The sequence below is a fragment of the Atractosteus spatula genome, chromosome 1, assembly GCF_055471065.1.
Source record: "Atractosteus spatula isolate fAtrSpa1 chromosome 1, fAtrSpa1.hap1, whole genome shotgun sequence".
NCBI lineage: Eukaryota > Metazoa > Chordata > Actinopteri > Semionotiformes > Lepisosteidae > Atractosteus > Atractosteus spatula.
In genome coordinates this window covers 65,644,921-65,659,321 of record NC_142706.1, presented here as the reverse complement: position 1 = coordinate 65,659,321, position 14,401 = coordinate 65,644,921, and the positions used below count along the sequence as shown (strand labels likewise).

At 38.3% G+C, this 14,401-nt stretch overlaps 1 protein-coding gene across 1 annotated transcript in view; it reads left to right on the top strand.

The window, feature by feature from the left end:
* Positions 1–7,045: 7,045 nt before the first annotated feature.
* spock3 (SPARC (osteonectin), cwcv and kazal like domains proteoglycan 3) overlaps positions 7,046–14,401 on the top strand; it is a 106,138-nt gene continuing 98,782 nt past the window's right edge. Inside the window, exons 1-2 of the mRNA XM_088917703.1 lie at positions 7,046–7,176; positions 7,317–7,448. Of these exons, the coding sequence (XP_088773829.1) occupies positions 7,317–7,448 (132 nt within the window). The 5' untranslated portion in view covers positions 7,046–7,176. The remainder of the gene's footprint in view (positions 7,177–7,316; positions 7,449–14,401) is intronic.

The following is a 14,401-nucleotide window of genomic DNA, read 5'->3' as shown; positions in this document are numbered from 1 at the left end:
ACTGGGTTGGAGAAGTTTTTTCCCATACTTCTTGGCAGATTTGCTCAAGTATCTCAAGATCCAAAAGGAATCTCATATGGACTTCAGTGCTCACATCTTTTGAAAGATTCCCAATAGGAGTGAAGTTACTAGAGACTTACTGAAGAATTATCAGCTATGATTTTTGACAAAGGTACAGTACTTTTACCAAACAGATATTACTGTATATGCACCAAAGCAGCCCTAAAACCAGCCATATCACTCTGCAACTCACAACTGGCAGCCTACTGAAGCTCAGCAGGTGTGAGCCTGGTCAGTACCTGGATGGGAGACCTCCTGGGAAAAACTAAGGTTGCTGCTGGAAGATGTGTTAGTAGAGCCAGCAGGGGGCACTCACCCTGTGGTCTATGTGGGTCTTAATGCCCCAGTATAGTGATGGGGACACTATACTGTAAAAAGGTGTTGTCCTTCGGATAAGATGTAAAAACCGAGGTCCTGACTCTCTGTGGTCATTAAAAATGCCAGGGTGTCTCTCAAAAAGAGAAGGGGTGTAACCCCAGCATCCCGGCCAAATTTCCCATTGGCCCTAACCAATCATGGCCTCCTAATAATCCCCATCTATGAACTGGTTTCATCACTCTGTTCTCCTCCCCACTGATAGCTGATGTGTGGCAAGTGTTCTGGTGCACTATGGCTGCCGTCGCATCATCCAGGTGGGGCTGCACACTGGTGGTGGTGGAGGGGAGTCCCCATTACCTGTAAAGCGCTTAGAGTGGAGTGTCCAGAAAAGTGCTATATACTGTAAGTGTAAGCAATTATTATTATTATAATCCTACCACCATGCTTGACAGTTGGGATGAGGTTATTCTGCTGAAAGGGAATATATTTTTTTCCCCACAAACATTTCTCATTATGACCAAAAAGTGTGACTTTTAACTCATCAGTCTAGACAATATTCTTACATTATTTTTCTAGATCATCCATGTGTTCTTTGGCAAATTCAAGACAAGTAGCAATGTTCTTTTTAGACAGCAGTGGTTTCTTTGTGTTTCTTTTGTCTTTGTACAAAGAGATATAGTAGATTCCTTTAAGATGATGAAGTTTGTATAACCTCAGAAAGCTACTTACTGCTTTGGTGTAATTATATAAGGCAATTATATCTTCTAGGCTGTATTTAGGGCAACCCATGGACTGTGATACTATAGACACACTGGAATGGAATATGCCAAGGCAGATGAGAAAGAATAAATTCACATAAAGCAATGGAGGCAGATATTGCTGCAAGGAAAAGAAATTGTAAGTGCGATTGAGAATAGACACTGAGCTTATACTAACAAATTGAGATGCATGCTCTCACTGCATACTGTATAAAGAAATAAATATGTTCACACACATTAACTAATCTCCAGGATCAGGAACAGGGCATTCTGTCAATTGTACTTAAGGAAACGAGATGGTATTTGTAAACCATTGAGTCAAATTAGTACATGATACTTTGAAAGGGTTACAAAACTGAACCCAGTAATTATCGACCAATAAGTCTGATGTCTATTACATGTAAGATTATGGAAGCAATAATTAGAATCAAGCTAGGGATAACCTATATGGAAGTAAAATTTTAGTCAACATAAAATTTAGTGAAAAGATGTATCTCGCTTTGCTATCATCTCAGAGTATTTTGAAAAAGCAACAGCATTAATGGTCATGCACAAAGCATACCATATATGTATTTTTGTTTGGAATAAGATATGGTTAATTGATAGGAAACAGTACAATTAAGAGTTTAATGCTCCAAATGGAGTATCATAGACACTAGGGCATCTGCTCTTAATTTATATCAAAGATTTCAATTCATATAAATATTTATTGAACTAGTTTGATTTTCTAGATTATACAGTTTTATCAAACACTGTACAAATGTCAAATTAGATTAAAAAATTAAATTGTCAAACTAAATTAAAAAAGACTGAGTAAAATTCAAGTTTGGTCAAACAACTCATACAGTAGATAATGTAGACAAGTATGCAGTATAACATACAGGTAGCAGAAGCATAAAATCAAGATAAAATAGGGAACACTGAACTTGAAGGGGCTACCAATGAAAATAGGCAAATGCGATTTCAGGGTATGTTATGCTGTATTTTAAAGAGAAGGATTGAAATCAAGGGATGTCTGTTAAAAATGAACAATGTGCCAATAATATCTCGTATACTTTAGAATACTGAGTACAATTTTGGTCACTGTGATTCAAATAAGATATTGCTTCTCTGGAATCAGTTTATTGAAGGTCAAACTGATACACGATACATTCCTGGGCTTAAAAGAATATTCTACACTGATTGGCTAAATGAATTGAACTTTCAATACAGAGAAGCATACATTATTGGCAAAGTCAACCCAGTGGACTTCAGAATCAACAGTGAAACATGAATCAGGAAATTATATGAAAAAGGATTTAGAACTGAGTACAGGACGTAATTTTTTACACAGCCGATTATATAGTAAGTGTATGGAATAAGTTACCCAGCAATGTCTTTGAAGCTGATAACCTGGCTTCTCTCAAGAAACAACCAGATAAGATCCTCTTGGCCAAATGGCCTCATCTCATTTGTAACTGTTCTTGTATTTTTGTGTTCCAAATGTAGACTTCGGATATGAAAATCTTGTTGAGCCCACAAGGAGCAATTATGCATTATTGCAAGATAATAGTTTGCAAAGAAAGCCATTAGCGTGTGATGCCTTTCCAGTGACTCTGTACTACCACAGATGGATGCTACTAATGAAGTGTACCAATGGCTTCCGTTTAATCACTTTTTTCTTTTTCCGACGCAGAACAACATAACTGCAGCAATATTAAGGCATGTACAGTACGTTTCAGTAAACATTGCAGCACAGAAAGCACATTTGGATGTACATCTTAGATACTGCATTATCTCTCAAGGAAGGGGTTTTTAAGCTGGTGTGCAAAGGGGAGGTCAAGGGGTGTGGGAATCAAGTATATTTAAAAAACATAGATTGCCCACCTATTATATAAATATTTCTCTTTATATTGGTAATATCTGCAGTCTGTTATTGAACTAATAAATGAATTTAACAAAATGTAACCATAATGTTCTAAATGAAACTTGAAATGACCATGAAGACCTTTGCATCCCTAGGTTTAAAAGATTTGGTGATGTAAAAGAAGGGGCATTTTGACAACTCACACAGCACATAGTGTACTGTGTCTTTTGGCCTCACATTCACTTCAGGTCATCATGGCATACAGAGGCCTCAGTGCTACTTATGTGGGACAATTTTTTGCAGTGTCAACATGAAACCATCAGTGCTTTCTCCTGTTCACCCTGGAACAGTATCAATAACTCATGAGGCATTTTATCAGAAAATTACTTGTTTTGAGGCACCAGAAACTTTGACAAAATGTGGATTTGCAACAAAGCAAGAAACATGTCTAGAAGCATCTTGCAAAGTCGCAAAGATTGCAAAATCTGGAACTACAAACTATTGGAAAAGTTGTCAAGCCTCGTGCAACAGAAATGGTTGCGCTCGTACAGTATGTGGTAAAGATCAGCGAAAGAAGATCGAGATAGTTCCTTTGTCGAGCGATGTCATTCATTCTGGTTTTGCCAACATGTCTTTGAATGCTCTGAAATAGGTTATATAGAGAGAATACTGATGTGTCACAGTGCAGTCAGCTGCTCGTTTTTATATGAGCAGCTAACGGTGTTAGTGGGGCCAGCAGGGGGTGCTCACCCTGTGGTCTATGTGGGTCCTAATGCCCCAGTATAGTGACGGGGACACTATACTGTAAACAGGCGCCGTCCTTTGGATTAGACGTAAAACCGAGGTCCTGACTCTCTGTGGTCATTAAAAATCCCAGGGCGTTTCTCGAAAAGAGTAGGGGTGTAACCCCGGCGTCCTGGCCAAAATTCCCATTTGCCCTTATCAATCATGGCCTCCTAATAACCCCTATCTATGAATTGGCTTCATTACTCTGCTCTCCTCCCCATTGACAGCTGATGTGTGGTAAGCGTTCGGGCACACTATGGCTGCCGTCGCATCATCCAGGTGGATGCTGCACATTGGTGGTGGTGGAGGGGAGTCCCCATTACCTGTAAAGTGCTTTGAGTGGAGTGTCCAGAAAAGCGCTATATAAGTGTAAGCAATTCTGTCCTGTTCCTAGTTCCCTGTGATTATTCATGTCTTTCCGGTGTGTCTGGTTGTGTAGCCTATTTACTTCCTGTGTCTGCTCTGCTCCTCGCTCAGCATTAAGGGTTCGGATGTCCTGAGACCCGCCTAGTACCGGGTCGCCCCATGTCAGTGACCTGAAGGCATAGGTTTCTATACCGACATCATCTGACCCCCTAAGTCTGGGCTAACCCCCATGTTGCCCCTTTTACCGCTATGAGTAGGGTCTTTACTGCTCTCCTGGCCATTCCATGGCTTGCCCTTCCGATATCCGTGACAACTGGCTCACCCTGGCTGCAATTCCCATTACCTGTAAAGTGCTTTGAGTGGAGCATGTAGAAAAGCGCTATGTGAGTATAAGGAATCAATTAATTAATAGAAGAATTTCTATCTTGCAAGCCTTTTCTAACAACCATGAAGGATTCAGACATGGCTAAAAATGGACAAAGTATTTTATTTTTGCCAAACAAGGGCTTGGCTGGAAGGAACACCTTGGTATGATATGACTTGATGGAGCACTTTCTATGCTGGGAAACAACTTTGGATTTTCTTCCCTGGTGAAGAAAGAAACTACACAAGTTCTTCTGCCTTCTACACCATGTTGACTTCTAAATTGCTTACAGAAACTGTGAAAGATGTCCTGTCAGCTTTATTCGTACCAGAGTCGTGAACCATCAAACTATTATTGAATTCTTTACTGTTGTTGTGTCTCAAATTGAAGAAATCTTCTATGAAAATGCAATTTATAATAAATATTTGAGTTTATACAGTATATTATACATTGATCAACCCCTGTTAAGAATCCCTGTTCTAAGGTAAACATAGCAAAGGTCACAATAAAATGCAGACCTTTTCTTTACATTCTCAATAATACTTCTGTTTAAGAATATTATGCTATTAAACTGTTATTTATCAGGAACAGTGTAGGCAAACTACAGTGTACTACAAAATACCATTACAGGTTAAGTATTGATGTAAGATCAATATATAGATTTTATGCTATAGAGTATCAGACACAAGGGGGCGCCAAAGTCCCTTAATTCCTTAAACAAAAGAGCCCAAATGTTCTCATACAGTACTGTTTTGAGAAACTTATCCTTTCAAAGCTTAAGATGATTTTTAATATTTTGTTTTACAGGTAAGTTAAAATGTTTTATGGGTAAGTTCACACCTAATTATTCTACACCTGGAGACAATGCATTTCAAAGTTAAGGATGTGACTAATCAACTTTCAGAATCATTTTCTGGTAGTTTTAAATGTCTTATATTTGTGAAAGGACCGGTTTTTAAATTGCTCTTTGTTGTTCATGTGTCAATGCTCTAATATGTTCTTCATGAGTACAAACACATCAGCATCACTGAAAGAATAGCAACTTGCTGTATTAATAATTAATAAGTCCATGTCACTGGTTCTTAACCTGATACCTAAACATTCTTGAAAATATAAAATGTCTAGTGCTATTTATACAGTAAGAAAGCCAAATGTCTGTCACTGGGTTAATTTCAGAACTTCATCCTAATGTACAGTAGATACAGTAGCTTTTGGTCTACCCAATAAAACCTCTTGAACTGATAAAATGTTAATGTCTATAAAAATATACTGATAAAGAATGGAACTTATACTTTGAATGTAATATAATGTGTCATTTCTATTTGTGAATACCAGTAACAGAAAATTTATATTTAAATAAAATACTTGGGCATTGGGTCTGGAGAAACAAATCTAATTGTATGTATTCTAAACACAATAATATACAATATATAGATAGAGCATATATATTTATGGATACATTTAATATTTATTCCTCTACTCTGCAAAAGGACAGTGTTTAAGACTGCATATTAAATATTTTTACTAGGATTGTATATCTTGAAATAAGAAATAATTCTTCAAATTGCCTCTGCAGTCTTGCTAAATCTTCATTAAAATCTTTTAACTTGTAATATAAACAATAAATTGAAATTAACACTGTTTAAAAAATGGCACAGTATTAAAAGACACAAAAGGTGTCTCTTGTTGGTCTTTAATTCATAGAATATTCTTTATAAATGATACAATCTTACTTTCTGATTAGTTCGAAAATGCTAATAAATAAAAATACCACATTTTATACCGTATATATTGTATTGTACAATAATCTAGAATATTTGGACCGGTTATTCAGTTGTTATACTTTGTAATGGCTGCAGCAGCACAATGACTGATTTAATCCCAGTCACAATGTGAAGTCAGGGAACAGTCATAATAACAGCAGTACCTGATCAGCATTAATCTAGAAAAGTACACCCATAGAATTCAGATACTTTATACACCATATGGAGCTGGTCTTCAAGCTGCTTCGGTCACACAACCTGCAAATACTTATCTTCCATACTGAACCAATTTCAGAGATCGCCAGAGGCAAATCTAACTTGAGACCTTCCATATCCATTTCCCCGTTTAAAGTTCCACAACCATAAAAACCTTTTCATTCATGCAAATTACACAGTATTTTCATCATCATCATCATCATACAGGCGCACCATGCTACAGTACTTACTCCATTTGTTTTAAACATTTAGGCAAATACAGCTCAATGTGCTGGACTTATTTCTATGAAATTGTTGTGAAAGATCAAAAGGTGCTTGTCTTCGCACTTCTGCATTTTTGGGGAAACTGGAAACACTATTACAATACAATAACCCACTAAGAGAAGCACACAGTAATCATCGCAGCAAGACGTGTAAAACTGCGTAATCGCCATGCAAGGTTTGATTTTCGAAAAAAAAAAATATTTCTGAATGTTGTCCTCATTCTTTCTCTCATTCTCTCTCTCCCAGTGCTTGGAGTGAGGAGCAGGGGGTGTGTGGCGCGCGTCCGCGATTGCGGGATTGCGCTCAGTGCGGAGAGTGAGGACAGGAAAGCAAGGAGGGTAGCACTACAGAAGCAGAGGCAGTAAGAGCTCAGATAACGACAGAAAGGCGATAGAACACTCCGCTACGTGCAACAGCACTGAGATTACTTACAAGGTGATGTTGTCTGCCCTAATTACATTTAATTACCAGAACAGCGCAATGATATATATCTGTATAATTTAACCATTCATGCATTAGGTTATAGAAAGAGACATTTGGGTTCTGACACGTCTTTTGTTTTCTCTGTGTTGCAGATGCTGAGCACAGCTTTGTTGTGTATTTGTGCCGTAGCCTGCAGTCAGGTTGTCGGGGCAGCAGCCAGGTCGGACACCGCCAATTTTCTGGATGATAAATGGCTCACTGGACGTTGGGATAAATTTAGAGACGTATGTGGCTTTTACAATGCTATTTATTCTGGCTTTTTTTTTCTTTGCCGTTATTTTAAAAGCATGCCTAACATAAATTTTCTCAAACGACATGGAATTACGTGTATCTGAACTATGAGTTCTAAACATTTTCATTTAAAAAGATACACAGTAGCTTGATTTTTATATACTGCAGTAGCTGAATATTGTTTGAAGCGGCATACTTTTCATGATAAGGTCAACCAGTATGGTAGTAAAGTATTTAATATTTGTGTTCTATCAAATAGCTTTTACGATTTGTGTTTAATATAGGACATCGACTTCACCTTTGTAAGTTATGTAATTAACTATTAAGCGTGCTTTTGCCTGACACATTTTAAACTGGGTTAGAGATCGCAGTGTGACTAAATTGTGAAGTATACGCGGGTTTTAGCAGCAGTTGCATGAAAAATGGTTATTCTCCCGAGGGATAAAAAGCAAATCGGATATTTTAGGTATGGTACGTCTCGCCAATTGATTATCCGATTTGCCTAAACCTCCTGGTTTAATTTAGTTTTCACTCGTTGTTTGCTATAAACTATATGTATTGGGTAGTTAATAAAGGATAATACGTATTGTGGTACTTGGAAAGAGTCATAGTTACACTGATAATGTATGAGAGTTGTCCCTGTCTTATTAAAACGACTTTATTAAAACTTTGGAATATAAATGTTATTGAAGTACCTTATCGTTTAATTTAGTAAAATCTCCAAGGCTGGATTAAAAAAAAATAGGTCAAGAAAATAATTCAACTAAAACCATCTATTCAGAAATGTTTCAGTTTCAATGAAATTAAGACCATTCGCTGTTTTACTGTTTTGATTTCTTTACAGATGCAGTTTCATTTAATGTATTTGTTGTCAGGCTTGTGGCTTTCAGTTAGGGTCTATCTGTTCACAGCCAACTGACAAAAAATAAAACTGTTTCATATTAGGAAACAAACAAGGAATATTTTAGTAAATGATTCCAGCAGAATTAACAAATCTAAATGTAACAGTAGTCAATCGCAAAATGTATTAAAATGTTACCATAGGATTACATATCGTATCAGTGAAGTTAAAGTGAAGTGTACATTCAGATTTGTTACGTACATTAAAACATTATAAATGTAATACATGAGCAATTTGACTTTGCAGACAATTGTAACAGAGGAATACTTACTCATTAAAGTAAGAAATCTAAAAATACCCCCATGCTAATGAACTGGTATTTAACATGACAGGTTCCTTGGGAATATAAATTTTATTAGCTATCTGTGCTCATGGTGCACTTCAGATTCAGTAACCCCCAAGGAAACACTTGGTAATTTAAGTTTCTTTGATCCAGGACTTCATATTAAGATAGTTTCGTTGTACATTAATATTATTACATATTACGAGCAGTTTGCAAAGTCATCTTGCACATGATGGAGAAGAGCTGGGGTGAAATATTGTAGGGCATTATATGACATGTTTAGCTTACCCAGTTATTACCTAATTACTGGATTGGATTTTAATTTTGCTGTAACACCGGGAAAACACAATTTTTTCACTTCCTGCATCACTTCAGACGATGTTAAAAAGGGAAAATGATTCTGAATGATTGCTGTTTCTGAAACAGACCCATGTTCATCGCTGTTTCTAGTACAATTTGCGTTGTCTTTTTCAGGAAGTGTTAAAATTGCTGTGAACCTGATTACAGAAGAATGTCTACGGATAATCCTTTTTTTCCTCCTTTTCTTTAGCCCTTTAATTTTCCTGATGCTCTGCCAAGCATTTCAGGAAGGAAGTTTCTTCTGCAGTGCTTTGTTATTCTTCTGTTTTGTCATTGTAATGGCCAAATGTAGAATCTGTACCAAACAGTCCCCTGAATTACACAGATGATAATTATCTCTAAAATAAGCCCCTTGATCCTTCATATTTACTAATTCAGCAGCTTTTACATTTACTAAACCAGTAATTAGCATTGAGGATTTGGGGTTACCATGAGGCCTGTATTTAAAAAAAAAATCTTTGATATCAGTGGTTCTGCTAAACACGCAGTTATACTGAAGATTAGTTAATTGTGTTTAACAAGAATTTTCCTTGTTACGTTTCTTTTAATTTATTAATGCACAAGGTGCAAGACAAGGTGAATAGTACGTTTAGAAATGGCAAATGAAAACTACCTTAATACAAAATATAGTGGGCATCGGTACTGTACATTGATCAGTGCTATCAGAACAGAATGGTTGCAAGTAATGTAGCAAATTCTTTTGTTTTTTTTGTAGCATTTTTATGCTTGTGTTATTTTGCATTGAGTAAATGGAATAAATCTTCTGGCTGACGTTAGCTAATTATTGTAATAAGTTGTATGTAAAAGGGTCTTTTGTTCTTTCGAACATGTAGTTCTACACAATAATTTGCAATAACCTAAAAGACCACGCAGACATGCTGCAGTTAGCTGATTGCTTTTAAATGCTAGTCCCTTGGTCAGGAGTTGGCATATGGTTTTAACCATTCACCGGCTACTTTCTTTGTATTTCTGTTTGGTTGACTCATGGTACACAAGGGAATTTCTGTGAAGCAAGCATTTACTGTAGGCCCCCTTTTAAAAAAGAAAACTGAAAGGACCTATTCTTTCTATTTTCAGACTAAGTGTACTTTAGTAGTTATAAGTATTACTAGATGTGCTATTTTCCTTTCTGGAAATTGTGAAATGTTACGCCCAGGGGAATTAGATTAGTCTGGAACCTTATAAAACAGAGTGATATCGAAAGTAAGATCAACTTTGAGTTTTTTCTTCCAGTGAAAGTTCTTGCAGGGTATTTCTAAAACTGTGTTGTTTTTGTGTCAGCAATCATAACCTTATACTTTATATTAACTGTCTGAATGTTTAATTACATTCAATTAAATTCAATATTGGCTGAAGTAATTCATTTTGATTGTTGTAACATTTAAATTATTGTTTTAAACTGTTTTTTGTTGGCTAGAACTTTTTATATGTTTTTTAAAGTTAGTTCATAAAAGCTTCTACACCATTGTTTGCTGAAGTTAAAGAAGCTGAATTCAGAGGCAGTATTTTTCTCAAGTAACACATTACATACCTACTAAAGTGAATATGGGTGTGAGATGTTGATGTGTAGGTGGCATAAAAAGTGAAAGAGAATGGGCTGTTGTTGGGAGAAATTTTATAGCATGAAGTTGTAAGGGCGCCACTGTCTGATGTATCATTTTACAAGACTTAAGTAGTGCTAAGAATGAAAGCAAGCACCTGTGATTGAACAATACTGGGCCAAACCACATGTAATGACTTAGTTGGGACCACCTGATGGATCACTTCTTCTCTGCAATGCTGAAGCCAGTTGACAGTTAAGACAGTTACATCATGGAAAACCAATCAGCCTAATTACGTCATCAGATACAGATGACTCGTAGCTGTTACTATCTGATGAAGGCACTGTTAGCAACATTGTGGCTAGATTTCCCAGAGCAGCAGGTTTTTCAGAGTTTTTTTTTCTACTCATTTCATAGTAATATTTTGATATTTTGAGAACACTGATCCACCTGTTGCAAGTACCACACCAAGAGCAATGTAATCCCTTCATCTTTTGATATGATAAGGCTTATCCTTACAAAACAAGGGTCTTTCAAGACTTCCTGCTTCAGCCTGGGATCAGGATCAGGCATTTTTGTATAACTTTTGTACAGCTACCTGATATTAAAGCCATGAAATGGCATTTTATAAATACTATTAGATGTATTCATATGTTCTTAATACCACTGAGGTTCCTTAGGATGAGCCAGGTCTGGCATTGATCTGGCAGTTACTTTGCTGATTAAATGGAAGATCATTCCTTTTGTGCATATGCAACATCTCTCCTCATCTTTATCTCTCTGATTGCTTGCTATTGGTAGAATAACCTGATATCCATTACTTATGTGGTCTCCACTGGTAATGGAAGAAATCCCCATGCAAGGTTGATGTGGCTTGAACAGTTCATATTCATGTTCATGAACAGTTCACAGTTCTCCAAATACAACATGCCAAGCAGTACATACATGTACTCAGTGTCAATTTTCTGTTGGTTATTTTACATTTTGTTGAACTTCTGATCTGTTTCAAAGTGGTTCATGTTTACTGACGTGTACCGGAGTACAATGAAATACATAAATGACATAAAAATGACATCACGAGTTGTTGAAGACAGGAATATGGGAACTTTGGCAGCATTCAGATGGTGTGCAAAATCCAAGCAGTGATGGTGTTGTGAGTTCAGTGCAAATAAACAGTGGGGCGTAGGTGGGGGTAGGAGGATTTAAGAGGTGCAGTTTTGGAGTCTTGTGGCTGTGGAAAATAAGCTTTCTTTGAACCTAAAGGTTTGGACTTGGACAATGTGATGGTTGGACCTCATTTGCTTTTATTGGGAACTTTTTGATGCATTAAAATCAAGACGAGGAACAAAAAACAAGTGACAATGAGCTGACTAGTCTAGAGATATCGTGAATCCAGTTCTGTGAGGGACAGCGCATATCATAGAAGGCTTAAAATTACCACACTGGCCCAGGACCCTGACATCATTCGGATCCATCTACAGTACTTAATCATTTTCACACTGCAGTGGGCACATCATGAGAAACTCCAGCAACCACAACCGAGCCCACCAGCTGGCTTCAGCTGCACAGGAAGAGTTACGGTACATTCCCCAGCAGTCTGTCCGGTAGCACGTCAGGTCAATCATTCAGTGCTACCAGGATTGTGTTAATGATCTATTAGGCAAAACTAATGCAGTATTTTGTCGTAACTAATGTAGTAATTTTGGCCACATGTTATGCCTCACAAAGAAAATCTATGATTCTTTTATCTTTAGTGTTTTGCCAAAGACCTTTGCTATTCATGTTTTGTTGCTTTAAAGAATGGCTCTTTATGATGTTATTTAACATTTGTTACAAACGCAACCTGTTCCATGCATAATTCAAACCAAAAAAAGAAGCAATAGATAAAAATGAGAGTAAAAATTGAAAAGCCGGGATTGCGTAAGTATTCAAGCTCTTGGCTTTGGCAAACCTAAATTAAATTAGATGCACAAAATTACTGTAAAGAGCCATGCAGTTAGTTGAGCAGACTCTGTGTGCATTAATAGTGGTTCACATTATTTCAGAATAAATAAAACGTATTTCTTGTTTATGTCCAATAAACAATTGTCTTCCACGATCTTCTAAATATCTTTCAATATTTTACAAAATAACATTTTTAATGACAGACTTTCAGCAGCTGTCACGCCCCTTGCAGCCAGAGGGCGCTCCTACTCTGTCCTGTCTCCTACTCTGTCCTGTGCTTTGCTGTCCTTCTGGTGTCTCTCTCTCTCTGGGGCTATATACTGTATTTCCGGGTCACTCATTCAGCTTCGCTCAGCATTGACGTTCGGATGTGCTGAGACCCGCCTAGCACCAGGTCGCCCCACGTCCGCTGCCTGAGGGCATTGATTTCTATACGACTCCTGAACTGCTGAGCCCGGGCTAATTCCCCGTTTCGCCGCTACGCATATGGGTCTTTTTTCGCTCTCCTGCCTTTCCACAGTTCGTCCCTTCAGACATTCATGACAGAATGCTGAGCCTCCTACAGACCCCGCGAGCTGCGCTTTTTTCTGGGCTTTTTTTTTCTCAGCTCTCCTATTCTAATTGCGGGATGCTTTCCCGACTCCTGTGCCTGGCTTTCCTCGGGTTGTCATTCTGGCATCCGTGATTGAATGTTGAGCTGGCCCTCCTATCCTCATTGCTGGATGTCACTCTGGTCATCCGTGCCTGTCAGTGGGCCATGTGCCTGGCTTTCCTTGGATTGTCCACTTCGATATCAGCGATAGGGTGGTGAGCCTTTTTTCCTCTTCCATTCTAATTGCTGGATATCACTCCGGACATCAGTGCCTGTGAGCGGGCTGCAGCCTGGCTTTCCTCGGTTTGTCTTCTGCTGATATCAGCGTTAGTCTGGTGAGCTTTTTTTGCCGTTCCTCCATTCTTATTGCTGGATATCACTCCGGACATCCGTGCCTGTGAGTGGGCTGTGGCCTGGCTTTCCTCGGGTTGTCCGCTCAGATATCAGTGATAGAATGTGAACGTGCCTATTGCCCAGTCTGCGATATTTTTCCTGGGTTTTTGTGTTTTTATTCTTGTTTTTTGCTTAGTGTTTTGATTTTTCACTTCCTGGTTTCCCCTTCTCTCTGGTCCACCTGTCCTGTGTGTCTTGGAACGTTTTGTGGTTTGTTTCCCTGGTTTCCTAGGTTTATCTTTGTTGTGGTTTGTGCTTGTGTACTTGTCATTTTTGTTTTAAGTCTCTGGAGCTCTACCTGACCCCCCCTTCCTCTACCCAATAAAGGTTTATACCCTCGAAGAGGGGGCAGCTTTCAGCTGTGGACTCCCGGAGGTTTCCTTTCAGTTAAATGAGGTTTTTCCTCCCCCCAGTGCTGGGCAGCTCACTTATTTGTATGGGCGTCAGGAGCCGCCCATGAAGGGGGGGGGTACTTTCATGCCCTCTGCAGCCAGAGGGCGCTCCTACTCTGTCCTGTCCCTAGTTTCCTGTGCTTTGCTGTCCTTCTGGTGTCTCTCTCTCTGGGGCTATATATTTCCGGGTCACTCATTCATCTTCGCTCAGCATTGACGTTTGGATGTCCTGAGACCCGCCTAGCACCAGGTCGCCCCACATCCGCTGCCTGAGGGCATTGGTTTCTATACAACTCCTGAACTGCTGAGCCCGGGCTAATTCCCCGTTCCGCCGCTACGCATAGGGTCTTTTTCCGCTCTCCTGCCTTTCCACAGTTCGTCCCTTCAGACATCCGTGACAGCAACAGGCAATATAAAGAATATATCCTGGGTCACTATTTCAGTAAAAGGGAATATTCAGTTTTCATTAGCTTTGATTTTGCTGAAAGATGATTTTGTTATTGGAAAAGTTTCTGTTGCTTTTGTAATTATGTTTTGTAT